This window comes from Bos javanicus, chromosome 7 (genome assembly GCF_032452875.1).
Source record: "Bos javanicus breed banteng chromosome 7, ARS-OSU_banteng_1.0, whole genome shotgun sequence".
Taxonomy (NCBI): Eukaryota; Metazoa; Chordata; class Mammalia; order Artiodactyla; family Bovidae; genus Bos; species Bos javanicus.
Genome location: NC_083874.1, coordinates 14,955,776 through 14,982,289, shown reverse-complemented (window position 1 = coordinate 14,982,289; position 26,514 = coordinate 14,955,776). Strand labels below are relative to the sequence as shown.

At 51.9% G+C, this 26,514-nt stretch overlaps 3 protein-coding genes across 19 annotated transcripts in view; 1 reads left to right on the top strand and 2 right to left on the bottom strand.

Moving 5' to 3' along the window:
- Window positions 1–381: 381 nt before the first annotated feature.
- On the bottom strand, window positions 382–17,538 carry C7H19orf38 (chromosome 7 C19orf38 homolog). Of its 3 annotated transcripts, none has more exons than XM_061422191.1 (7): window positions 10,733–17,538; window positions 9,135–9,443; window positions 6,864–6,956; window positions 6,139–6,166; window positions 5,127–5,164; window positions 3,919–3,953; window positions 382–979 (listed from the first exon to the last, which is right to left on the bottom strand). In XM_061422191.1, the coding sequence occupies exons 1-7, from the start codon at window positions 10,761–10,763 to the stop codon at window positions 842–844; spliced, it is 672 nt and encodes a 223-aa protein (XP_061278175.1). In that variant the 5' UTR covers window positions 10,764–17,538; the 3' UTR covers window positions 382–841. The 3 variants fall into 3 exon arrangements, 2 of the variants coding, with proteins under 2 accessions (XP_061278175.1, XP_061278176.1); XR_009737398.1 differs by having other exon boundaries at window positions 915–979; window positions 3,919–5,164; window positions 10,733–10,833; window positions 12,931–17,538; XM_061422192.1 differs by lacking the exon at window positions 5,127–5,164.
- A 108-nt stretch (window positions 17,539–17,646) lies between these two features.
- TMED1 (transmembrane p24 trafficking protein 1) lies at window positions 17,647–21,047 on the top strand. The gene is made up of 4 exons (XM_061422193.1): window positions 17,647–17,957; window positions 18,634–18,731; window positions 18,867–19,050; window positions 20,022–21,047. The coding sequence occupies exons 1-4, from the start codon at window positions 17,775–17,777 to the stop codon at window positions 20,238–20,240; spliced, it is 684 nt and encodes a 227-aa protein (XP_061278177.1). The 5' UTR covers window positions 17,647–17,774; the 3' UTR covers window positions 20,241–21,047.
- Window positions 20,796–26,514, bottom strand: part of DNM2 (dynamin 2) — an 89,981-nt gene continuing 84,262 nt past the window's right edge. For 8 of the 15 annotated variants that reach the window (XM_061422166.1, XM_061422180.1, XM_061422171.1 and 5 more), the window contains 3 exons: window positions 24,753–24,985; window positions 23,455–23,706; window positions 21,884–22,781 (listed from right to left, as the gene is read on the bottom strand). In XM_061422166.1, the coding sequence (XP_061278150.1) occupies window positions 22,712–22,781; window positions 23,455–23,706; window positions 24,753–24,985 (555 nt within the window). In that variant the 3' untranslated portion in view covers window positions 21,884–22,711. Of the gene's footprint in view, window positions 21,184–21,883; window positions 22,782–23,454; window positions 23,707–24,752; window positions 24,986–26,514 lie in introns of those variants that run through there. The other 7 variants (XM_061422167.1, XM_061422174.1, XM_061422177.1 and 4 more) reach the window with 2 other exon arrangements.

Here is a 26,514-nt window from a genome sequence, read left to right as displayed (position 1 = left end):
CCCTCTCCGGCACTCAACGGCTCCTCTTTTCCCCTTCCCCCAGTGCCCTCCTCCTCCATTCTGAGGCCCTTCACTGTTTTCTACCCATAAAAAACTGTTGGACCCCCCTTATCCCCTGACCCCCTCATTCACTCTTCCTTCCCCCAGTGATGACTGGCCAGTGAATCCACTACTCCAGGGCCCCATTCTCTTTCAGGGTTTCCAAAGGAGCTTGAGGCCCCTTGCCTCACGTAGATCTCTTCTCCTGACACCCCCATGGCCCTCCCCAGACACCACCCTGACTGCATGCACTTGAGGGGTACTTCTCCCCATCCCCTAGGAATCAGTGATTAGACATCAGAGGTCCTGGGCTTGAAGGACTACACTCCATAGAGACCTTGGGAACAGCTCAAACATTATAATTAATAACTTAGGCATGCCAGCAGGGCACACAGAATATATCCCACCCAGGGGACCCTATGCTCCAAAAATCCAGTCAGGTTGGCCAAATCAGGTGTGATGGGAAGGAGGAAACTGGAGGAGTGTGCGAGGCTCAGATTCATAACAGCCCAGCTAACGGCCAGAAGGGATCCTTCTTTGGTAGGTTGAGAAGCTGGAAATCCTGAGATGCTTCCTTCTTTCCGTCCAGACTCCAGGTCGATGCTTTCACCCCCTCTCCCACTCCTGCTTCTCAGTGAGGAAGATCACAAGGCCAGGGATCCCCTTTGTCTCTTCTGTTCAGTTCCCTGAGAAAGCAGCAGCCAGAAGTCCCCAAAGTAGCTGGAGGGACCTGAGGCCCTACACAGCCTGGCCAGCTCCAAGGGGAGGGCTGAACAGAGGGCACGCAGAGAGAGGGGCTCCCCTAACAGGCCCGGAATGTGCTGAATTCAGGGGGCTCAGGTGAGGAGGACGTGGAGGTGGGCCTCTTCCGGGGTCCAGGTGTCTCAGTGGAGCCTGAAGGAGCATCCAGGTTGGCTGCATCTTCTTCTGAAGTCATTTTCTTTGTCCGTAGAGAGAAAAATAGAGAATGAAGTGATTTGGGATTTCTGGATCTTGGGTTGCCCCATTTTCTGAGGCTGAGACTCCCACAATCCATCAGGTCTCACCTCACTGCCCCCCCCTACACACACACACACACACACACACACACACACACATCTGCACACAAACACAGTTGCAGGCCCCTGATCCTGCCCTCTGTCCTGTCTTGCTGTCTACTGAAAAGGGAACCAGACAGCCTGGGTTCAAATCCCAGCTACACCTCTTCCTAGTGGTGTAATCGACCTCTTTATGTCTCAGTTCCCCCTTTTGTACAGTGGGGGAGTGTGGCAGTACCCTTCATCCTGGGGTGGCTATGACTCATAAAGATGAACACCGTATGGCATCATTTCTCTATAAAAATCCAGAACAGGCAAATCCACCAAAGTGACAGAAAGCAGAATGGTGAGTGCCAGGGTCTGAGGTGGGGGAGTTGTTTAATAGGCAAAGAAGTTTGTTGTGTTTTATTTTGGCTGCACCTTGCAGCTTGTGGGATCTTAGTTCCCCATCCAGGGATTAAACCTGGGCCCCGTGCAGTAGAATGGTGAGTCTTAACCACTGCACCACCAGGAACTCCTTGACAGGGTATGTTTTCCAAGATACAATTCTGAGGATGATGATGGTAACAGTCGTACAACAATAGGAATGTACTTAATGCCCCAGAACTGTACACTTAAAAATGACTAAAATGGTAAATTTCATTTATATTTTACAATGATTAAAAAAAAAACTAGAAAAGATCACTAGAACTTACTGTTAAAGAAAAGAGCCATCCGTGCATAACAGTGTGGTTAGCATGCTGTCATTTGTGTTAAAAAGTGTGAGGATACAGACTTGCTATTTTTGCCTTTGCTCGCTTGTATGTGCAAGAAGTTCCTAATGGTCGTTTACCTGCATGTGTGTGCGCAGAGTGGAGATCAGTGGGTGCAGAGGGATTAAGAAATAGAAGAGAACTTTATGAATATAGATTATAGATAATTTTTACATTTGGATGTATTTCATAGTCTATATACATTTATATTTAAAGTCTCCAGGACTAGGATACTGAGAAATGTTATTTTTTCCTTGTTTTTTTTTTTTTTTCCTGTCTTCCCATCGTTTCGTTTTAAATGACTTTTAAAAGTGGGGAGAGGGAAGCAGAAATCACCAGGCTAGTGCCTTGAGCAGTGTGGCTTCTCAGGGAGGGTTCTAGAACATGCCCTACTCTCCAGGTTTTTCTTAACAGCTTGTTCCCTGAACTGAGACCTCAGAGGGCTGGACAGGTTGGTGCCAAGCGCCTTCCTCCCACCATCTGTATACCAGTGACTGAAGCCAGTCTCCATCTGCTCTGGAGCATCACTGGGTGAGGTGGCCCCTCTCTTGTCTCTCAAAGACTCCGCCACAGCTCCTTCTCCCTCCGCCCACTCATCTACTCTGAAATCAGTGCCATGTTTCCCATCCTCTGAATCTGACCTGCATCTGTTCGCGCCTTCCACCTCCGCTGCCAGCACGCTGGACCAAACTACCCACTACGTCTGGCGCCTGAACCATCTGAGCTGTCTGCGCCTGGTCCCCAGGCTCTTGTCATCCCACGGCCCCCACAGCTTGTGCTCACTGAAGCCACCAGAGGGCGCTTGTGGGCACGTAGAGTAGGTCACATCTCTCTGTTCCAAACCTTCCAGGGCTCTCACGTCACTTGGGATAAAAGTCAAAGTTCTGCACAGGAACCCCCTCCACTCCTCACTCCTATGCACCACTTCTACTGGGCCGTGTGGAGAACATGCCCTGAGCCTGGATCAATCCTCCACCGCTATCTCCTGCTTGTCACTTATCTCCTAGACCTCCCACATCTCCCATCTGAATGTGTTAGCTTCCTGGGCACCCCCTAGCCAATGTGCTATCGTCTGCCTCCCCCTGTGGATTTAAGAAGCTCAGGGGATGAAGGGTCTCATCTTGTTCTTATCCAGATGCCCAGGAAGGCTATGTCAAACCCATCCAATCCTCCCCCCACCCCTACTTCCTACAGTGGCACCCCAAGCCAACTGACTCCACCCCTGGCTCCCTCACTACAGTCCCAAAGCATCCATTTATACAAATAGGATTCCTGAGGCCACCTCAAGTGGGACCACCTGCACCCCAGACCTGTACCCATCTCTGCATGGAGAGAAGCTAGCCGGACATTTTTTTGTTTCTGTGTTTGGCCACACGGCAGCTTGCAGGATCTTGTTTCCTAACCAAGGATAGAACCCATGGCCCCTGAAGTGGAAGTGCAAAGTCTAACCACTGGACAGCCAGGGTATTCCCCTAGCTGGACACTGTCTTCATCCATGGTATCCACGGGTCAGATATCTCTAATTTACTGAATAATAATTACCCCAAGGCCACCACAAAATGCAGCTGTGCAGAGGACATCCATAGACCAGGTTTCAAATCCTAGCCGGGATGCTATGTGATCTGGGAGAGCAATGCCTTGCTAAACAGGAGGTGAGGAGCAGGGGTGGGTGTGAAGGTTGAGACCCTCCTCCCGCAAAAGGGAATACATGTCTGGACAACTAAGCTGAAATTCTTGAAACTGAACATGAAAGTGGTCTTTTCTTTATACCAGACTGTCATAAGGCTCCATGACTTCAAAGAAGCCCCCAGGTCGTCTTTTGTTACCATTGTGAGTGCAAAGGCGGTGCGGACAACCAGGGGCCTGCCCACTGCCCCACAAAGCCCTGGACAGCGTGGCTACCTCCAATCCCCTGGAATTTTCCAGAACCAACTCTCAGCTCAAAAACAAGCCCTGCTTAGTGATTCTGGGCTTTTCCCAGGCCCTAGAAGTCCAGAGACAAAGGTCAGCCCAGCCCCCCTGGTAGCCCCCATCTTCCTGTGGTCAGAACAGGAAGCATAAAACTGGATACGAGAAACGGGATGACTTACCATGATGGTAAAGAGGGAGTTGTCGAAGGACATGTCTGGAACAGAAAGAGAGGAAGACCAGGGTGGGGGCCAGTTCAGATTTCTTGCTCACCCCCCACTTCCCAGGCCCTCCCCATAAGCCCACAGGCCCTAAATCCACCCTGAGGAAGGGCATGGAGTCCATCACCCAGCAATCTCTTTGTCCGCCCACCAGCCCGTTCTGCAGGGTGAAGAGCTGCAAATTGAACTGTGTCCCTCTTCTGCTCAGAGCTCTCCCTAGGTGACCTCTGGCTGCCCTCCAGAAAATGGGTGCTTCGTCTCAGCTCCTGCTTTCTCCCCCTATCCTGGGCTCTCCCACTAATTGCCCACCCTTCACCCAGCTACTCCCTGTTCCCCCCTGTAGTTCTCTGATTTAAACACCACTTCCTCTGGGGACCACCCTCCCAGCCCAGACAGTGTCCAGCTTGTCATGGGCTGTTTCCCCACTGGAGTGTAGGCTTGTGGACAGAAATCACCTCTGTCTTGGTTATCTCGGGAGCCCTCAGGCTTTAGCACATAGTAGATGCTCAATGAATACGGGAAACAATGAAAGAGGTACAGAGAATGGAGTTTTCTCTGCATAGGGCCCCTTCCTGGGCATCACACCTCACAGGCTGGCTCTCTCTCTGCCCCCCTGGTGGAAGCCAGCAGAACAGCACGTTCTGGACCACAAGTGGGGCTCCAGACAAGACAGTTTCAACTCCCCACCCTCTTGGAGCTGATGGTCCAGTACTGGCGTTGAGTATCATACACCCAAGCATGCAATGATTACTCAGTTGTGTGTCTACTGAGAGCTAAGAAGTATGACAGGGTGCTGGGGGAATGTAAGTAGAAAGAATAGATCCTGCCTAGGGAGTCAGGGAAGGCTTCCTAGAGGAGGTGACCTTTAGATGGAGACCACACAGGGAGGAAAAATATTCTAGGCAGAGAGCGGGATGAGTGAAGGGCTTGAGGATAGGGCAGGGAAAGGTAAGAGGTGAAAGCTGTTCGCATCAAAAAGGAAAAAGAGAGAGAGGTGAAAACTGGGAGGAAAATGGGGGAGGAGGAAGGGAAAGAGGAGGAGCATGTGTTCTGGATTCTAAGGGAAGTGAACAGCTGTAGATGGGGTTCAGCAGCAAGTAGTGAGACCCGATGGCATTTTGAGGCAGTGACTCTGCCCAGGCAAGGGACAGGAACACGGAGGCACAGACCTGTGGTGGCGATGTTAACCCAGCAGGATTCTCGCTCTCTGCAGAGGGATTCGGGAGAAAGTGATGACTTGTCTTAGGCAGGAGGCTCCTTCCAGGTAGCCCTGGCCCCAAACTTGATCCTTCCTCCCCACCCACCTCCTCCCTAGCCCACACCGAAACCCCTCAGATGGAAATATCTTGCAGGAGCCCCACTGGGGCTACTCTGCCACCAGGCAGCAAGGTGTTTGCCCCTCTCTCCAAGAGGAGAAACCGAGGCTGGGGCCAGTATATATTCTGACGCCCAAGAACCAGGGCCACTGTCTAGAGGCTATACACTGGGGGCTGCACGACGCGAGGGCACACCCACCCGCCTCCCCCTCACTATGGGTTTCTAGAATGATTGCTTAACACATTTTGGCGACTGGCAATAAAAGAATGCGAGGAAGGCTCAGTCTCCTCATCTGTTAAAAGGGGTCATTCATAGAGCCTACTTCCAGGGCTGATGCGAGGATAATGTGAACTCAAGGTCCAGAATGCCCAGCACAGCATGGAGTACAGTGTGGAGCACACCTTAAGCGCTTCCTGCTGCTGCTGCTGCTAAGTCGCTTCAGGAGTGTCCGACTCTGTGCAACCCCATAGACGGCAGCCCACCAAGCTCCCCGGTCCCTGGGATTCTCCAGGCAAGAACACTGGAGTGGGTTGCCATTTCCTTCTCCAGTGCGTGAAAGTGAAAAGTCAAAGTGAAGTCGCTCAGTCCTGCCCGACTCTTAGCGACCCCATGGACTGCAGCCTACCAGGCTCCTCTGCCCACGGGATTTTCCAGGCAAGAGTACTAGAGTGGGGTGCCATAGTAGCACCTATTTTTATTAACCCGCCCATTGACCAGAGGGTGCTGTTTGAGATGGAGCCCTGTAAGTACCCATCTGCCCCTAGAACCCGGCCAGCTCTTCAATGCCCATCAGAAACTCCTGCCTTGGGACTGAAATTTTTCCCCAAAAAACTACCCTCTGAGGGTCTCCAGGGATGTTCTCACCGTCTCTTGTTCAAGTTTTTTACTTTAACTGGGAACAAACAAACAAAAAGCATTTGTTAGATTTTGGTCGTGGTTACAAAAAGCTAAGAAACCAACACGGCGTCTTGTACGTTTGCCACCCAGCCTTGCCTTCTCCCCTGGCAAATTTCCCTCTCAACAGGGGAGTTACTGAAGACACTTTTCCCTCCCAATTACATGAGTAATGTATGTTGGTAAAAACTTCAAGCAAGGTACAAAAATGTAAAAAAATTATTTTTAAATACTGATTTCAGCGGGTGCCAGAGGCTGGGGGAGGGGGAACAGGGGTTGGTATTTATGGGGACAAAGTTACAGTTTAGGAAGATGAAGAGATGGATGGTGGTGATGGTTGTAGAGCAGTAGAAGTTAAAATTTAAAAACTAAACCTTTAAAAAAAAAAGGAATTCCCCAGCGGTTCACTTTCATTGCCAGGTGCTCAGGTTTGACCCCTGGTTGGGGAACTAAGATCCCACGAGCCCCATGGCATGGCCAAAAATATTCAAAAATAAATAATAAAAAGTAAATTAAAAAAAGAGTCCCCTGCCCACCACCACCATTGAAATTCCGAAAGGTTCTTCAGTGCTAAGTGTTTAGAGTAAGAACTCCCAATTGTGTGCCTCTGTGCTCCTAAAAATGGATGTGAGTTGGAGTGGATTTTAATGGATTTGCAAGTTCCGGTGAGCCACGCTTTCTCTGCCTGCTGTTACCTTTCCTGATGATCAGGGCAATGATCACCAGTCCAGCGAGGAGGAGAGCAGCTCCAGCCAGGCTCAAGGAGAGTGCCAGGATCCAGGTGGGCACTAGAGGAAGATGGGGAAAAAAGAGATTGGGTAGGCCATGGAATTGTGGGGGTGCAGGGAGAAAGTGGGACTCCTGGCATACATCTGGGCTACCTTTAGAGAGTCAGCCCTCCCCCTATACCCCAGAAACATTTGGTTTAGGTATAGCTAGACCTTGGGGATCTAGCAACTCTGTCTGTCCAGTTAGTATATTCCCTACCCCTGGCTAACCTAATTGGTTCAGGGAGTGGCATGTTGTCCAAGTTGAGCCAATGAAACTAATTTCTGGACTTTGCTAGATTACTGGGAAGAGGGGTTTATTTCTCAGGCCAGCATTGCAAAACCAGCAGGATATACATCTGGAGCTCCAAGGTATACAATTCTGACATGAGAGCGAGAGCCTGCCTAAGAATAAGACACAGAAGAAAGCAGAGCTGAGAAGTGGCACATGATTCCTGACACCGTTGAGCACCTGAATCCAGCCATGATGGAAATCAGTGCCATGAACAAATTTCAGTTCAGTAAACCAACAAATCCCCTTTTGTTGCTGAAGCCAATTTGAGTCCAGTTTTCAGTTACTTGTGGTCTGAAGAGTCTTGCTGGCTGGGTAACGGGGTCAGACAACACCCATTCCCAGCCACATGGTGGACTCTGAGGCCCACACAGAGGTAGCCACAGAAGCATGAATCCCCAGCTCCAGAGTTTATGTCTCTGCAAGAGATCTGGCTGCCCCTCCCTGGAGAGAGGCAAGGAATCTCTCAGGAGAGCCAGGAGGAGATGCCCGGACCCTGGTACAGGTCAGGAATTAGCCAGGAGGGGAGGAGAGGCGCTCACTTGGGTATTCTCAGTGTTAGCCCTTGTTCATTCTTTCATCTGGGGCAGGAGAGCTGTTACCGCCCTACTCTGAGACCACAGGACCAAGGTGAGAGAAGGGGGCCTTTGATAGTGGAACTTGAGGCCGGGGAAGGACACAGAGAGTGTTCTGTCATCACAACCTGTGGGCCTCTGCTGGCTACAGCCTTCTCTCTGCAGCAGGAAAGTTCTGACTGTTGGTGACGCAGGGAGTCTACCCCGAGGCTCCTCCCTCTCTCCCTCCCCTCCCTCCTCCTCCTTGATCCAAAGACCAGGCCCAGCCCCCACTCCTGGAAAGACCAGAGGAAGACATCTTCACTCCCAGGGCTTCAGTCGCACTCAGACAAAAAGTCCGAGTCCGTGCTGCAGCCAAAGGCCCTGCATGATCCTCCTTGCCTCCCCCTGCTCTCATCTCCCAGCCACTTTCCCCTTGCTTGCTATGCTTCAGTCATATGGGGCACCTCCACGCCCCTCAAACACACCAGGCACGCTCCAGCCTCAGGGCCTTTGCACAGCCAGCTTCCTCTGCCTGCAACCGTCCTGCCCCAGACAGCCATGTGGCTGGCTCCTCATCCTTCAGGCTCAAACATCACCTCCTCAGAAAGACCTTCCCTGATCACTCTCCTCTCTGTTTAAAATGACACGCGTGGGAATTCCCTGGTGGTCCAGTGGTTAGGACCCTAGCACTTTCACTGCAAGGGTCTGGGTTCCCTATCTGGTTGGGGAATTAAGATTCTGCAAGCCACATGGCACAACCCAAAAAAAAAAAAAAAGATGCCCTTCACCAGGCTGTTATTTCATTCCTATCACTTCCCTTGTCCCCTACTAGCTGACTGAATATTTACAAAACTCCTTATTTATCATCTGATGTCCATTGCCACCCCCTCGTAATGTGCAAGAGGGCAGGGACTTTTGTTTCATTCGCTGCTGAGCCTGCAATGCCAAGGGCGGTGCCTGGTGCATAGCAGGTGCTCATAAATACTGTGGCCAGTAAGGAAAGGGCTGCTAACGTCTGGACTTCAGAGGCCGGTGGAACTCCAGCTCTGCTGCCTGCTGGCTGAGTGACCTGTGCCAGCCTCTTCAGCTCTTGTGCCTCAGTTTCCTTATCTGGAAAATGGGAAGAATGACTGTACCCATTGCATATGGTGAAAGTGAAGTCACTCAATTGTGTCCAACTCTTTGCGACCCTGTGGACTGTGGCCTACCAGGCTCCTCCATCCACGGAGGAAAAGAAACTCCTGGCAAGTTGGAAGAGTGATGACTCCCAGGAGGAGAGAAGAGTGTCTACAAAGGTTTGGCCATGAAAAGATGGAGCCTAGGCAGTGAGGGCCGATGGGAGGGACTTACCTGGGAAGGAGACGTGCACAGGCTCACTGAGGTTCGACAGCTGGGGTTGCCTATTCTCACCAAGTACGCTATACTGGCAGCAGAACGGTCCCCCTCGAACCTCCCTGCTGCCACCACTCAGGTTGAAGATGACCCTGAGCTGGTCCTTGGGGGCTTTCAGGAGCTCCACCACCTCCCCATCTTGATACAGCGTGAAATTCGCCCCTGGGAAACCCCTGGGGGCCATGCACGAGATGTGGATGGGGTCCTCTTTACTGCTGGGGTGTGGGGGCACCAGCATGATGGATGGCGCCGGGATCGCCAAGGAGCCTGCGAAGCAAGATAGGGGAGGTTAGGTGGGGGGGTGGTTAGAGCAGAGGCCAGCCTGGCTGTGTAGCCTTGGGCAAATGGCTCACCCTCTCTGGGCCTTGGTTTTTATGTACAACTGGAGGCTAGTTGTCCTTGTGAGTGCATGCTGTCGCTTCAGTCATGTCTGACTCTTTGTGACCCTAGGGACCGTAGCCTGCCAGACTTCTCTCTCCATGGGGTTCTCTAGGCAAGAATACTGGGATGGGTTGCCATGCCCTGCTCAAGGGGATCTTCCTGACCCAGGGATTGAACCTGTGTCTCCTGCATTGGCAGGCAGGTTCTTTACCACTAGCGCCACCTGGGAAGCCCCTAGTTGTCCCTATCCTACTGCTATGTTGAGAGGATCAAGCGCCCAGCACATGGTGAGAGGTCATGTTGTTGGAGTCATTTTATTATAATAGCCGTGGATGTTGCACAGCATCACAGTTACACTCGTATTACTTCTATCAACAGCACTGACCATGTTTAGGCCCTGTTTAGGCTCTGAGGACAGAGCAGTGGATGAGACAGACGGACAGACAGATGAACAGACAAGACATGCCTGCTGGGGAGCTGACATTCTCAAGGAGATGAGGGTGATGGGGTAGCCAGAGAGGACTTCCCTGAAGACACAGCATGGAAGAGCTGGGAGCGAGCATTCTAGGCAGAGGGACCATCTCAGGCAAAGGCTGGAGGCTGGAAGGGGTGTGGAGTGCTCAAGGAGTCTGGGTGGCAGGAGGTGGGGGTGATCGAGGGGAGAAGGGGAGGGCAGAGTGATTCTGTCTTGTTTCCCAGGCTGTGATGAGGGATACGATTTCAGGGCACGGCTTCCTGCAGGAGGGACCAGTGTCTCCCCAGTGGCCCCAGGTTCCCGCGTGGAGTGTCTGGCTCAGGTGAGGTCAACACAAGCCTTTCCTTATCCAGCTTTCCTCTCACCCTCTCCGACCTACCAGTAGATCCTCCTGCTGCCCCAGTCCCGGGGGTAGAAACCTGCAGAGGCCAAGCAGGGCTGAGTCATGGGGTGTGGGCACTGCTGTCTCCAGTGGGGTGGCATTTCTAATACCTGTGATGTGGGGGGTACTGAGACCCCACAAGAGACGTCCGTGCCCCCCGGCACCTTGGCCAAGGCTCTAGGGCAAATCTGTCAGGGCTCAGCCTCTCCAGCTCCTGCTCGTGTGCATGCACCCCTCCCCGCCGCCCCCCAGCAGAGACAAGGTGGTGGATGGAGGGAGCGGAACAGGGTGAGGGGTGGCGCAGGGGCATCAGCTCACCGGCTGCAAACAGCAAGACAATCCAGGGCATCTCTCCTCCCGCGTTTGGTCAGGAAATCTGGCGGAGGCTAGGGTGGCCCACGGCTCGCTGCCAGCTCCTCCTGTGAGGCCAGAGCAGGGAAAGGAGAACCAGGGCTGATTTGAGCCGAGTGTTTCCTCACTGGCAGGAAATTGCACACACACACACTGGGCACCGAAAGGGACTCTCTCCCCTCCCCACCCCTTCCACAGATGCACACCAGAGCCTGGCACCTCACTGCTCCTTGGGGGCCCAGGTTCGGCAGATGGAAGGAAAAGGTGGATGAGATGGTCCAGTATATGTGTGTGTGTGTGTGTGTTTATTTTTTCCTAACGGCATGAGGAAGTGCAGGGAACGTGGGATGTATGGGAAACCCAGGCCCAAGTCACAAAAGGTGGCCCAACATGTGCCCAGAAGTTGAAACGTGTAGGGTGGAAGTTGGTAGGGCATGATGATTAGGGCTTGGCCTCTGTGACCTCAGGCAAGGGACAGTCCTTCCTGGCCTTCCTGGCAAGTCCTCCGCTTGCCGCCTGGAAGAATGGGGCTAAGAGTAGCAGACAGTAGCTCCAAAGAATTTATGAGACAAAGTGTTTCAGTTCGTGGAGTGTGAGTGTTCATAGGGTGAGGCCACACAAGCTCCTGTGTCTCAGGAGCTTCACCAGTCAGGTGAAAGCAAACATCAGCTCCAGAATGGAAGAAATGACATTGTTTGCAGTGTAAATTGCCTCCTATTGATAGCCAGGAAATTTCCAAATGTCTGTCTTACCAACCTTGGTTTCTAAACATTTCTGGTCAAGTCTACCAGGCCCACCTGGAAGTTTACACCCAGGAAGGATGCAAGTGTGTAGTTGCCAACATTAAAAAGGATCATTAGAGTGGACTTTTTTCTTTAGATACACAAATCTGACTTCAACCTCAGGACCTTTGCATGTATGCCACCATCCCTGCGTGGAACACAATTCTGTCAACCTGGTCTAATCCCACTTCTCCTTCAGGTCTTAGAGGGTTTTTTTGGCTGTGCTGGGTCTTTGTTGCTGCACAGGCTTTCTCTAGTCGCAGCGAGTGAGAGCTACTCTCTAGTTCTGGTGTGCAAGCTTCTTCCTATGGGGGTTTCTCTTGTGGAGCACAGGTTCTAGGGCATTTGGGCTTCCATAGTTGTGGTGCACAGGCTTAATTGCTCTGCAGCATTTGGGATTTTTCCAGACCAGGGATTGAACCTGTGCTCCTTGTATTGGCAGGCAGTTTCTTAACCACTGGACCACCAGGGAAGTCCATGTCTCAAGTTTAAATGCTAATTTTTAAGGAAATCTTCCCAGATCCCTCTGAGCTTAGAAAAATCCCCTTTCTGAATTCCAGGATAGTACCTTGTAATTTTCTTTGATTGCAACTAGCATGCGTGTATTTTCATGTTTGTCCATTTCATCTACGATATCAAACTCATCACTATAAACCTGTTTAAATTTCGTTTGCTTTTTAATGTCTGTAGGGTTTGTAGTGATGTCTCCTTTTTGATCCCTAATAATAGTAATTTGTGCTTTCTTTCTCTTTTTTTTCCCCTTGATTAGTCTCGCTGGGGGTTATTCAGTTTTTTAATCTTTTTCCAAGTATCAACTTTTGACTTTGTTGTTTTTCCCTATTTTCAGTTTTCTATTTCATTGCTTCGTGGTCTTATCTTTTTTATTGTTTCTTCCAGTTACCATATGCTTAACTGGCACTTCTTTTCCTAACTTCTTTATTTATTTTTGGTTGCGCTGTTTTTGTTGCTGCTTGCCAGCTTCCCCTAGTTGTGGCAACTGGGGGGCTACTCTTGGTTGCAGTGAGAGGGCTTCTCACTGTGGTGGCTTCTCTTGTTGCAGAGCATGGGATCTAGGTGCATGTGCTTCAGTAGTTGTGGCTCCTAGACTCCAGAGCACTGGCTCAGTACTTGCGGCACATGGACTTAGTTGTACAGGCATGTGGAATCTTCCCAGACCAGGGATTGAACTGGTGTCCCCTGCATTGACAGATTCTTATCCACTGTACCACCAGGGAAGTCCGATACTTTTTTCAGTGGCCCAGTATATATCTGCATACAATGTGCACTCAAAATGAAAATACACTTTGCAGTTGCTTGGTGTAATATTCTGTAAATATCAACTAGATTAGGTCAGCATGGTTCATAGAACATGCTTGAGCTTACTGAATTCATCCAGATATCTTCCTCCAGAGTACAGAGACGGAGCCTGTGGTATCTCTTGCAGTTTCCCAATGCCTACATCAGTGCTTGGCACACAGTGAACAATAAATATTTTGGGCTTGTCTGACTTGAAAGCCAACACACATTCCCTCAGTCTATTTTTGTGGCTCTTTACTGGGTGTGTATGAGACAAGAGTTGGGAGAGATACTTGGTTTATTTATGCCACCAGCTGATTACTGAGTGTCACCAGGGCTCAGAACCATGCTGGGTACCAGGGGTGCCATGATGAATGAAACAGCTCCTGCACTTGGGAGCTCAGAGTTCAGTGAGTCAGACAAGCAGACAGTGACAGTCCGTTGGTGAAGTGCTATGTTGGAGTTGTCACTGAGGAAGGTTCTTCACTTAGCTTCAGGAAGTTCAAGGAAGGCTTCTGGGAGGAGGTGACATCTGACTCCGAAAGCCTGAGAAGGAGAGGAAAGGAGGGCATTGTAGGTAGAGGGGATAGGGTCTTGGATGTAAGTGAAGACTTCGTCCTGGGAGCATCTAATGTGATGCAGGGATCTATAACCTGGAATTTTGAATTCAGTAACACAGATACACATACCTGTATTGGTCAGCTGTCACACAGATCATGCTCTTAAGAGACAGAACTGAGGAGTCATGAACAGGGTGAAAGGGGAGCAATGAGGGACGGTGACTTCCTACGGTCACTGTTAGCAGCCAGGCCTGAAGTTGCTGGAGGGGGAGTGGTCCTGGAACTTGGAGAGAGCTAGGGTTACGGGCTTTTGTTGAAAGATGCAGACAAAAAAGATAGGAACCAGGGGATAGATACCTAGACCTTCCTTTCCTGAAGCCTTTAGATATCCTGCCAGGGCCAAACTCAACTGGAAAGCAGAGAAAAAGGCAGCCACATTGATCCAGGATGGAGATATCAGCCCCCTAGCCCCTCCACCCCCGCTGTGAAGCAGTACAGAGTATGGTGGAGAACGGTTCTGGTGGGGAAAACAAAACACACTGCCCAGCACACGCTCTTGTAATCTTTTGATTGTAATTTCAAGGGAATCTCTGACCTCCAGAAGCCAGTCGGCCAACTCCCCACGGTCATAAGAACCCTCGGCTAAGATTCTGGGCCAACATTACAAAGGAAAGAGGGGCCTTGTATGAGGGGCTGGTCTGCCCAAGATTCCCATCTCTTCTCTGGCTACTCCTCCCACCCACCCCACCTTCATCCCCTTTCTGCCCCTTGAACTTTGAGTGCCTTTGATGTCAGAGAACTGTTTTTTTCTGCTTTCTTCTTCTCCATACTACTTCAAATCTGAAATTCAACGCCACCTCCTTGGGGAAGCTCTCCCCAACTCCACCTAGGTGAAATAAGTCACCTTACCTACCCACCTAGCATTGACTTCTGAGCACCTCTGAGAACCTGAAATCAGTTAGTGGAGCAGCACTGAGATGACAGCTCCCAGGACATTGATAGTGTCTACTCAGTACATGTTGTTGAATACTGGGGGAGAGGGAGGATTTTACTTAATTGAGGGAAAATAAGAATCACCCACTCGTCCCAACCAACAGTGAAAAAGGTGGGGTTGGTAGCTCTATAGGCCTGTATCTCATCCAAAACATCAACAAATTGAGGAAAAATGGTAAGAATCAATTTTATCTGAATGCGGGAAAACAGCTAAACATTTATGTCAACCAAGGAAATGCAAATCAAGAAGAGGCAACTTGAACGTGGCAGGAAAGCTTTGTGGTGTTTTCCATACCCTTCCTCATCTCCTTGGCCAGCACAGTGGAGGATCTGAAGATAGCCACCTGTGTCCCCAGCATGGGGCCCCGGTTCCATTTCTGAGGGAGCAGAAGAGCCCTCATTCTCACACTATTGTGTGTGTGTGTTCTAACATGTCTGGGGGTAACCCGAGGGACTGACTCAGTGTGCTTTAACTCAGAATGTATTTCTAGAAAACACTATAAGGTAAAGGAACAACTCACAGCTCTCTGCTGTACAAGATTACAATGGCGGACAATAACATACATGGCAAAAGCTGGGAGGAAAAGCTGGGGTGAGTTTCTTTGGGTAATTAAGGCACTCAAAAGCACCCATATATACTGGGGAATTTAGGGAGCAGTGTGCATACCCAGGGCAGGACAGATGATCAGGAAAGACTTAAGAAGACCTTACTCTTTCATCTCTGGTCAATTTCTAGGCTTGATGCAAATAGGAAGAGAAGGCTAAGGCAGAGTTATAAATACCCAGATGGAGTATTGATGTGCTACAGCAGAGTTTGGCAAAGAGCAGGAGAGGTTTTTCACTGTTTTCCTTTCTTCCTTTTTCATTCCCTAATATATGAATATTATAACTAGACAATAACAACATCCAAGTTTTAAATGGACGAAAGACATGAACAGATATTTTTCCAAAGAAGATACACAAGTGACCAATAAGCACATGAAAGGATGCTCAATATCATTAAGAAAATGCAAATCAAAACCACTATGAGCTTTTAGAAGTTCCCTGGTGACCTAGTGGTTAGGATTCTGGGCTTTCCCTGTTGTGGCCAGGGTTCAGGGAACTGAGATCCTGTGGTCAGGGAACTGAGATCCTGCAAGCCATGTGGCATGACAAAACAAAACAAAACAAAACAAACCTACCTAGCCACTGAGCTTTCAGCGACTGTAAAATTGAGGAGATCCCAGCTAGGAGAAGGATGTTAGATCTCATTGTCCTCCCAGTCCTAAGACCTTCCCTTGATGCCCCTCAATAAAATGGACTCATCCTCAGAAAGGAAACAAACAAACAAGCTACTATGAGATACCACTTCACATACATCAGAAGGAATATACTAACATTAAAATGGAATATAACAAATGTTGATGAGGATGTAGGAAAATTGGGATGGGACCCTTGTACATGGTTGGTGGGAATGTAAAATTGTGCAACTTTACTGTGGGAAAGTTTAGCAGTTTTTCAAACAGTTAAGCATAGAATTACCATATGACCCAGCAGCTTCACTCCCAGGTATATACCCCCAGAGAACTGAAGGCAGATACTCAAACAAATACATATACAAACAGGTTCCTAGAGGCACTATTCACAATAGCCAAATTTGGAAACAACCCAAGCATCCAATAGATGGAATGGAATACTACTCAGCTGTAAAAAAAGAAATAGTGATATGATGATAAACCTTAAAAACATTATGCTAAGAAAAACAAGCCAGACACTAATGGTCAAACATCCCATTTACATGAAATATCCAGAATTAGCAAACCCATGGAGGCAGATTGATCACCAGACTGGGGTGAGGAAAGAATGAGGAATAATTGCTGGATGGGTACAGGGATTCCTTCCTGATGAAAATGTTTTGGAAGTGAGTAGAAGTAATGGTTGCACAATATTATGAATATACTAAATGCCACTGAGTTGTTTACTTAAAATGGTTCTTTTTAATGTGAGTTTCCCCTTGTTAAAAAAGAATCCTTAACAAAAATTTATCACCCATTCTCCACAACTACTTCCAAATGTTCAAGTAGTAACTCTGAATGACAGAAAAACTTGGAACAGTAAGGAACACCCACATACCTTGCAGTGTCCCCCTGCCCTCCTCCTGCAAAAGGAATACCAACCATGACCATACATAAACTTTGACATTACAAAGTGTTACTTCCCCAAGCTCTCCAAATGTGTAGTTGACAGCCACAAGCTGTGTTCAAAGCATAATTGTCACCACCTGCCAACCTTTTCAGGCTATCTTGAACAACTCAACACTGCCAATCTGAACATTTTTTCTTATGTTTGGATGGAATTTCCACAGTCCGATTCTCCAATGACATCTTTCTTATCTGTTTGCTTAGGTTGCCTCCAAATTCTCTAAACCAGAATGAGAGATTAATTGGCGGTAGGCCCAAAGCAAGGCGATAAACGTGGAATATAAATTAATGTTTACTGAGGGCCTATGGATGCACCAAGCACTAAATAAACATCATCTTACTTAATCTTCACAATAGCCCAGTCAAGGACTAGATCATCCCGTGAGGCCCAGCAGTGTGATGCCTCAAGTAAAGCATGGGGCATGGTTTGAACTAGGCAATCTGCCTTGAAAGCCCACACTCTGCTTTTCTCTGCTGACGCTAAGCACCTGGGCTGTCGAGTTTGATACCCTTCGCGAGCAGGGTGAGGCCAGGCTCCCGAGCAAACAATATGTAAAAAATGCAGGGAGCTCACTATGGGCCAGGCCTCATCTCAATTATCATCACCTCCGATTTAGAAACAAGGAGACTGATAAAGCGACGGTTCTAAGGCGCCAAGGAATGAAACATTAGGCATCGGACCTGAGGCCAAGCTCTAGGACCAGAGACCGGCTAGAACCCACGTTAATAGAAGTCTCCACCCACCCTAGCTGAGCTTTTTTATACACGAGCCCTACGGGTCGCGTGCAGGCACACGCCCTGCTTCTATTTTCGACACCACCCAGACGGATTCGAACAACAGTAGTCACGCGCGGGGTACTTTGGGAAAACCGCAGGACCTAGCTGCCTCCACCACAGTTGTCTTAACTTTTGCCTGAAGAGGATGTACCATCGTGGTTTTATTTTTGTAATTTTCCCCACAGTTACTGAGGCTAGAAAAGAGGCTTTACAAAGAAAAATCTGTAGAAGATCGAGTGTTTTCAGGCGCATCAGGCATTCATTCAGGCAGCTAGGCTCTCGGGGGGTCCTTCACTCCTGGTTCCGCGGGCTTCGGATAACGGACAGAAGCGGCTGCCAATGAACTCCGTCGAATAGCATAGTGGACAGAGCTATTCCTTAAAGGAACCGCAACCGGTTAGCAGACCAGAGAGTGACCCGGATGATGGCGGCCGGCACGGCCTTAGGCTTGGCCCTGTGGCTACTACTGCCGCCAGTGGGCGTGGGAGGGGCAGGGCCCCCGCCGATCCAGGACGGCGAGTTCACGTTCCTGCTGCCTGCGGGGCGGAAGCAGTGTTTCTATCAGTCCGCGCCGGCCAACGCAAGCCTTGAGACTGAGTACCAGGTACAGGGTCCCGGGTTGGGGAGCGAGCTGAGGCACGGAGACGGGGCGTGGCCAAACCAGAGCATGCTTTGCATACATTGAAGAAGGGAAGGAGGAAGAGCCCTAGCGTAGGCGCACGAGGGCGGAGCCAGGGAGAGGGAGCCTGAGGGGCGGGGACAGCGCGTGGGAGCGGAAGGGGTGGGAATAGAAGGCGGGGCTAGAGTGGGGCAGCGGGGAGGCGGGGCCATCGGGAGAACGAGGGAGCCTGTCAGAAGGCAGGACCGTCGCCAGTGGGCGTGGTCAAAAGGATTGGATCGATTGAGGGAGTTGGGAGGGAAGACCAGGATGCAGTACAAAAAAGGTGTGGTCAATCTGATAATTTCTCGGAGGTTGGGCTAAGTAAAGAAGGCTGGGCTCCGTCGTCTCATTTGGGGTATGGCCAAGTCGGGACGCGATCTCTAGGGGGGGCGTGGCCGTTTAAAAGAGGGCATCAACTCGGGGCGGAGCCGAGGCAAGGGGCGCGCCAGAGGGACGGGAGTGGGGCAAGACTGGCTTGAAGGTGTAGGTGTCAGAACTCAGGTAGACCTCTGGGTGGTGGTCGGTATGGGTCTACGCGGGTCGGTCCAGCCCTGACGTTCTCTGGAAGGTGCCTTTGGCTTAGCCCTAGTCCTCTATCCTGCTCTTACCTGCCCCCCAGGTGATCGGAGGTGCTGGGCTGGACGTGGATTTCAGTCTGGAGAGCCCTCAGGGAGTGCTGCTGGTCAGCGAGTCCCGCAAGGCAGACGGTGTGCACACGTGAGTTAAGTCCCGCTGGCTGTCTGGATTCAGTTACAGCCCTGCCCCTTGCCGGCGGCCTCGGGTTACCACCCTGCCTGCCTCGAAAAGTCCAGCCGGTCGGCCACTCAGGGTCATGTGTGTCTGTATGCCCAGGGTGGAGCCCACGGAGGCCGGGGACTACAAGCTGTGCTTTGACAACTCCTTCAGCACCATCTCGGAGAAGCTGGTGTTCTTTGAACTCATCTTTGACAGCCTGCAGGATGAGGAGGAGGTCGAGGGCTGGGCAGAGGCTGTGGAGCCTGAGGAGATTCTGGAAGTCAAGATGGAGGACATCAAGGTGCGCCCAGGAGAGCTGGGGCCACTCCTTCCAGATCTCTGGCATTGCTCCCTGCCCTCTCACCTTGGCAGGGGTCTGCCTGGGCCTGACCCCACCTTTCCTACATATTGGTGCCTGCGTGCTAAATTGCTTCAGTCCTATCATATCCAACTCTTTGTGACCCTGTGGACTGTAGCCCACCAGGCTCCTCTGTCCATGGGATTCTCCAGGCAAGAATACTGGAGTGGGTTACTGTGCCCTCCTCCAGGGGATCTTCCTGACCCAGGGATCGAACCCACTTCTCTTACATCTCCTGCACTGGCAGGCAGGTTCTTTACCACTAGCCCCACCTGGGAAGCCCCCTACATACTGGTACCCGCAACCTAATAACAGTAGAACATTTCTAGGTATAAACCATTTTCTAAGGGCTTGAATAACTCATGAAGTCTCCACTGTATATGTAGGGAAGAATACTGGATTAGGTAGCCATTCCCTTCTCCAGGGGATCTTCCACACCAGGGATCGAACCCAGTTCTCCCACACTGCAGGCAGATTCTTTACCGTCTGAGCCACCAGGGAAGCCCCCTATATATGGGGAGTGTGCTCTAATTATCCCCCATTTTACAGTTGGGGAAACTGATGAACAGGATGGCTAAGTAATTCTCCTAAGGCCACACAGCCAGCAACAGAGCCAATATTTGAACCCAAGCAATCTGGCTTCACCTACTGCTTTTTATTAATTACTGGTTAGTATGCTCTTCATGCCTAATTGGGCATTCATTTCTTACAACCCTGAGGTTTAATTCGGAGGAGGAAACTGAGGCCCAGAGAGGTTGTTTACTTGTTCATGGTCACACAGCCAGTGAATGGCAGAGGGCTTGAGACTCAGGCAGCCTGGCCACCGAATCTGTGCTCTCAGCTCTCTCCCCCACAAACGAAGTCTCACTCCCATCCTGCAGGACAAATCCTTGCCTTTCCCCTCTCTGCCACAGGAGTCCATCGAGACCATGAGGATCCGGCTGGAGCGCAGCATCCAAGTGCTGACTCTGCTGCGAGCCTTTGAGGCACGTGACCGCAACCTGCAAGAAGGCAACCTGGAGCGGGTCAACTTCTGGTCGGCCGTGAATGTGGCCGTGCTGCTGCTGGTGGCCGTGCTGCAAGTCTGCACGCTCAAGCGCTTCTTTCAGGACAAGCGGCCTGTGCCTATGTAGCCTGTTGCCGTGGAAGAACAGGGGAGAGGAGGGGCAGCACGGCGCATGCATGTGAGACTTAGGGGCATCCTTCCCCAATTGTTTCCTACACAAGGGGAGGCTGTGTAGTTCCAGCCCTAAGGTGGGGCACCCACTGTGTCTCCACCCTTTCGGGCCTGGGTGGGGAGCACCGGCTGGCTTGCAGGTGTGGGTCCCTCCAGGAGGAAAGGCTCAGTGGCTGCACCTGTTTTCCTAGAAATGGTGCATGGGGGGCACTGCAGGGTTCAAAGGCAACCCTGGGGTTTTCTGGCCCTGCCTCTGTCCCCTACGGCAACGTGCCTTAGCCAGAGTCTTCCAGTCTGCACCAGCCCTGTGCAGTGCCGGACTAGGTCCAGGAAGCAAACTCCTTGTTCTCTTGCCACTGGCCCTCCAAGTCAGGTCCCGATAGGAGGGGGCTGACTGCTGCGGGATCCTCTGCCTGCCTGCCTTCTCCTGTGGCTCCACTCAAGGCCTGTGCTGCTACTGGGGGTGGCCTGCTGTGCCAGGAGCCAGGGGGAACAAGACTTGGCTGCAGTGTTCTTGCCAGAACAGTCACTTTTATTGACAGGAAGGGGCCTGGCCCCTCAGCCCAGCGGGGAGTGGGCTGGGTGTGAGGTCTGGTTACAGAACTTGGGGAGCGGAGTCTGTAAGACCACCTGGCCCTCCTGCTCTTTGTGCAGGGGCCCCACATGGGGCCAAGGGATGGCCCAGCTCAAGCCTGCATGGGAGCCTCCTGGAACAAAGGGTGGTCTGGGCACCAGAGTCAATAAATTATGGTCAGAAAAAAAATCACAGTGCCTGGTGATTGGGGCTCAGGGACACCAGCCAGGACAGTCCTGCCCCCAAGAGGGCAGCCGGACGGGCGGGAGGGGTCTCCCACGAAGCTCAGAAGAAAGGCCGGGCAGGAGCTGATGGAGGTGGTCGCCTGGGCACAAGAGAAAAAATCAGAAAGCAAAGTTTAACTGTGACCTGGGCTAAGCCAGAAGGCCTGTGCCCCCAAGAGGGTGAAGGGGGAAGCCCTCAGGACTGTGGGGGTGAGGAGGAGCCTGACCGAGGCACAGTATAAGGTGGGCGGCCAAGATACGCTCTCCCTTCAGTAACTCGCACACCTGTCCCAGGTCCCCATCCTGGCCTGTTATCAGCACTGTGTTAGGGGCTCCAGCCAAGCATCTTGTGTGTGGGGATGGGGTGTGTGTGTGCAGGCTAAGTCACTTCAGTCATGCCTGATTCTTTGCAACCCTATGGAATGTAGCCTGCCAGGCTCCTTGTCCATGGGATTCTCCAGGCAAGGATACTGGAGTGGGTTGCCATGCCCTCCTCCAGGGGATCTTCCTGACCCAGGGATGGAACCGGTCTCTCTTATGTCTCTGGCATTAGCAGGCAGGTTCTTTACCACCAGTGCCACCTGGGAACCACGAGGGGATGGGGGGAGGGGGAATATCTGCTTCTGCTCCTGAGGTGTTTAGGAAAGTAAAAGCTCTCCCCTCTAGTAGAAGTGAACCCTCCTACCTGAGAGCAGAGGCCCTGTGAGTGAGGTATGGTGGGGGGGGGCCCGTGGTGGGAGGGACAGGGGCAAGGCCACCCCCCCAAGCCTGAACGGCAACACAAAAGGCCCACACACGAGCCACCAGAAGCGTCTTCCCTTTATTGTAGTTTATTAATAGGGTACAGAGTGCAGGCACTTACAGTGGTCAAACCGAGCGAGCGAGAAGCTTTGCTCACGGAGAGGCCGCCCGGAGCCTGACCCGTGGGGGAGGCCCGGGTGGGGACCCAGAGGCCCTCCCAAGCTTCCCCATCCCATTCAGCCTCAAACCCCGGCTGCCCTGGGGACCCAGGAAGAGAAAGGGGGCGCCCAGGGAGGAGAGAGGTTGGCCGGGGCCGAGTGTTCCGGACCTGGTGAAGGCACCTCTGGCAGCCGAGGCTGGGCCGTGCAGTTAATGCGGCCGAGGAAGGAATATGTACAACTCGGGCAGGCGGGCAGGTAGTGCTGGGCCCGCGGGGCCTGGCTTGCCACTGGGAGCCCCAGCTGCTGAGAAGCAGAGCAAGGCCTATGGGGTATGGACACTGTGGTGCCGTTTCTTAGGCCTGGTCCACTCAGGCTTTCCTGGCCAGAGACCCCCCGGGTGAACCCCACCCCCCACACCAGCCTGGCTCCCTCCTTCAAGATGGCACTCAAGATGCAGCTCTCTCCTCTGGTACCTGAGACCCCATCTCCCAAAGTGCAACACCCCAGCACCCCTCATTCTGGGGCTCCAGGGGCCCTCCTTTCAGTGCTGTGTCCAGCCGGGGATGGGGGCCAGGGTTAGGGAAGAGCCAGGGGCTGCCCGCAGGGAGCCTGGTCCCGCCTGGGGACGGGAGGGCCAGGGGCGGCAGGTGGGCTTAGACCACCGAAGCTCCTGCACCGAGGGTCCTGCTCGAGGACTCCCAAGAACATGACCCCCAACCCCTGCAGCCTAGTCGAGCAGAGATGGCTCGGCTGGGCGGATAATGGTGGGCCGGCTGGGCGCAGCAGGGGGTCTTCTGCTGCAAAGAGAATAAAGACAGGAGGGGGAGAGGGCAGTGAGGCTGGAAGCCGGGCAAGGCCGAGGACCCAGGCCCCACCTCCCCCACCCCTTGTAAATATTGCCCATGTTCCGTAGTAAAGTTATAGACTTTAAAGAGCATGGTGAATGCTCTTCCAAGCCCATCACAACAGCTGGCTGAGTTCTTGGCTGGGGTGGCGGGAAGCCCTGACCTCGACGAGTACAGGTAGGCCATCACCCATCTGGGTGCTACACAATGGCTGCTTTGATGCTGGGAAGGAATGAGCCAACCAGGGCATCAGCACTTGCGCCCACTCTGGACCACAGGTTGCTCACGGGAGAAAAGGGGAAGAAAGAGCCTGGCAGCCAGGGAGGGGCAAGCCAGGGCACGGGATGGGCAGCGCCTGATGTGCATGTCCTCAGAAGGGAAACTGGTCAAAACCAGAAGAAGGGGTCCCATGGGAGGGACCCGAGCTACAAGGGGGCCCACGTGCTCATGTAGAGGATGGGCGTGGGAGCTTGGGAGTCACCTGGACTCCGTTGCTCTGTGAATTAGGCCTCTCGGGGCCTCAGTTTCTCCTTGAGCCCCACAGGGATGCTGGTAACTCCTTTGCTCCCTGCAGGGCACAGGCGGGTGTCTCTAGGTGGCGGGTGGCAAGGGGGTCTAGCCTTACCTGGGCACTCCAGGGGGAATGCCGGGTGGAATCCGAGCCGGCCGAGATGGGATCTGAGGTGGGGCCGAGAAGGGGTCGTTGTTGGCAAACACGCCGGGGTGGGGGCCGGGCCGGGACGGGATCGGGGGCGCTGAGAAGGAAGCTGGCCCCACCGGCACAGGAATCAGGGGTGGCCCCGGGGTGGGACCCCTCACTGCTGGGGGCCGGCCTGGGGGGTGCACACTGGATACGGGCCGGCGCTGTGGAGTGGGGCTGTGGAGAGAGAAGGGGGGTGAGGTGAACTGGTGGGTGGGTGTACTGGCCATATCGGTGTGGCCATATGGGCACAGAAGCCCAAGGTGGGGCCAGGGCACTGGCCAGAGGGTGGCCTCCTCCGTAACACAGGCTGGCACCAGCTACCACCCACCCAGATGCAGTGAGTAGCTGGTCCTGGGCAGGTCAGCACAGATGCTCTGGGCCCCTCTGTGCCCCCCCAGGACCTGAGCCAGGGCCCAGCACCTGTCCTCAGTCAACAAGGGCTCCTGCTTCCCTCTAGTCTCACTCCTTCCGGCATCTCCCTGTCACTGGCCCCATTCCAGCCTCCCCACGACGCCAATCCACCCTTTGAAGCCAAAAATCCTTCCAGAGCCCAGCATGCCTTCAGAGGTTGTAAGGTCCATGGGCCCCTGGCCCACGCACCCACAGGCTCCCCTCTGGGTGCTGCATCTCAGGCTGGAGGCTGGGTCTGCTCTCCAAGGAACCTCAAGGCTCCCTGAGGGCTTGGAAAGACCGGCACCTTCTGAGACTTCTCTGGGCCACCCTCTCTCCTCGCACCACCCGCCCTGTTACTGGTCAGGTGTCCCTGCCCGATGCTCTGACATGCCCATGTCAGGGCCTCACTGCACCTCAGCTCTGGGTGGTCAGGGCGGGGGATGCTGGTTACGCCCTCCACGTGTCCCTCTAGGTCCTCTCCCACCAGCCGTTCCCAGCTTGCTCTGTGCTTCAGGAGGCTCACCTGTATGGCCAGGGTTGCCCAGGTCCCTTGCCCTCTCTGGTTTGTGTTTGGCCTTAACCAACAGAAGGCATCAGGAGACAGGCAGGCCATTAACCCTTCTCTCCCCCTGTCCCTTCAGGCCTAGGCAGGGGTGGCAGTCCCACACTATGGCCAGCCCTGGGTGCTGTACCATCTGTGGGCAGGGGCCCTGCACCCCGGCCACCCATGGTTGTGCCCTGATGGACACATGGGGGTGGGGGTGGGTAGAGCTGGGAACCCACAGGCAGTACCCTCTGCAGCCTGTGGGCAATCCAGCCTCACGGACCTGTGGCTGCTGGTGTTCTGGATCCAGGTGTCGTCAACGGGTGGGGGCACGGGAGTGGACACAGTGCTGGTGCTGATGTCCCCAATGATGTTGAGCGCCTCCTTGAGCGCGTGGTACATGCGAAGCATGTCATCCCGCCGCTGGGCCTGGTCAGCCGACTCTTCCATGAGGCTGCTCTGGTCCGCCGACGAGTACAGGTAGGCCAGCAGCTCATGGTGGATGAAGGCCTTCGTCTGGGGGCAAGGGTTGGAGAGGTCAGAGGTTCCCACCACACCGGCCAAGAACTCAGCCAGCAGCTGTGATGGGCTTGGTTCACCATGCTCTTCTTTAAAGTCTTTAACTTTACTACGGAACATGGGCAATATTTACAAGGAGGTGAGCTTTATACTCAGTGGTCTCCTGGGTCTCTCAGGGGTGCTTGCCAGTGTTCTTTCAATCATGAGATTCTTGTGAAACTTATTCCTAGAATCTTATCTTTAATAGCTATCTTTTCTCCCATTATATCTTGAAACTGACTTTTGTTTAAAAACTGCTAGTTTCTGTTCATTAACCTAATACTTTGTTCCTTCCTGAATACTCCTACAAGATATGGTAGTTTTTCAGTTACTTTTCTTGGAGTTTCTAGGTACACAAGTTCATGTTTACATAGGGACAATTTTTCCCATTCGTTTTCAACATTCACACCTTTAAATTATTTTTCTTATCTAAATGCATTGGCTAGTAACTCTACAGGAAGGTTAAATAAAAGTGGAAATGGCCAACTTGTTGATTTTGGAGGGGATGCTTCCAGAGCTTCCCCATTAAGGGCAAGAGTGGCTTTGAGACAGAAATATCGATTCAATGGATATATGAGATCTCGTAACCAAAGTCTCCTTCTACAATTGTCTTGTTAAGAATAGATGTCCACTAATTATTAGAGAACTGCAAATCAAAATTACAATGAAGTACACCTCACACCAGTCAGAATGGCCACCATCAAAACATGTACAAATAATAAATGTTGGAGAGGGTTTGTAAGAAACGAATCCTCCTATATTGTTGGTGGGAATGTAAATTGGTGCAGCCACTATGGAAAACAGTATGGAGGTTCTTTTAAGAACTAAAAACAGAACTACCATATGATCCAGCAATCCCACTCCTGGGCATATATCCAGAGAAAACTATAATTCAAAAAGATACATGCACCCTCAATGTCCACTGAAGCACTATTTACAATAGCTAAGACATGGAAGCAACCTAAATGTCCATCAACAGATGAATGAATAATGATGTGGCACGCGCACACACACACACACACACACAGAAGAATATTACTCAGTGATAAAAAAAGAATGATATAATGCCGACTAGAGAAAGGGAACATTTCAGGCAAAGATGGGCTCGATAAAGGACAGAAATGGTATGGACCTAACAGAAGCAGAAGATATTAAGAAGAGGTGGCAAGAATACACAGAAGAACTGTACAAAAAAGATCTTCATGACCCAGATAATCACGATGGTGTGATCACTGACCTAGAGCCAGACAACCTGGAATGTGAAGTCAAGTGGGCCTTAGAAAGCATCACTATGAACAAAGCTAGTGGAGGTGATGGAATTCCAGTTGAGCTATTTCAAATCCTGAAAGATGATGCTGTAAAAGTGCTGCACTCAATATGCCAGCAAATTTGGAAAACTCAGCAGTGGCCACAGGACTGGAAAAGGTCAGTTTTCATTCCAATCCCAAAGAAAGGCAATGCCAAAGAATGCTCAAACTACCACATAA

Coding starts and splice junctions, on each gene's coding strand:
- C7H19orf38 (XM_061422191.1), bottom strand. CDS start 10,763: ATGCCCTGGATTGTCTTGCTGTTTGCAGCCG. Junction 3,954..5,126: donor GGTTAACATCGCCACCACAG/GTCTGTGCCTCC, acceptor TTTCTGTTCCAG/ACATGTCCTTCGACAACTCC. Junction 980..3,918: donor ACTCCCTCTTTACCATCATG/GTAAGTCATCCC, acceptor CTACGGACAAAG/AAAATGACTTCAGAAGAAGA.
- TMED1 (XM_061422193.1), top strand. CDS start 17,775: ATGATGGCGGCCGGCACGGCCTTAGGCTTGGCCCTGTGGCTACTACTG. Junction 17,958..18,633: donor GCCTTGAGACTGAGTACCAG/GTACAGGGTCCC, acceptor CCTGCCCCCCAG/GTGATCGGAGGTGCTGGGCT. Junction 18,732..18,866: donor AAGGCAGACGGTGTGCACAC/GTGAGTTAAGTC, acceptor CTGTATGCCCAG/GGTGGAGCCCACGGAGGCCG.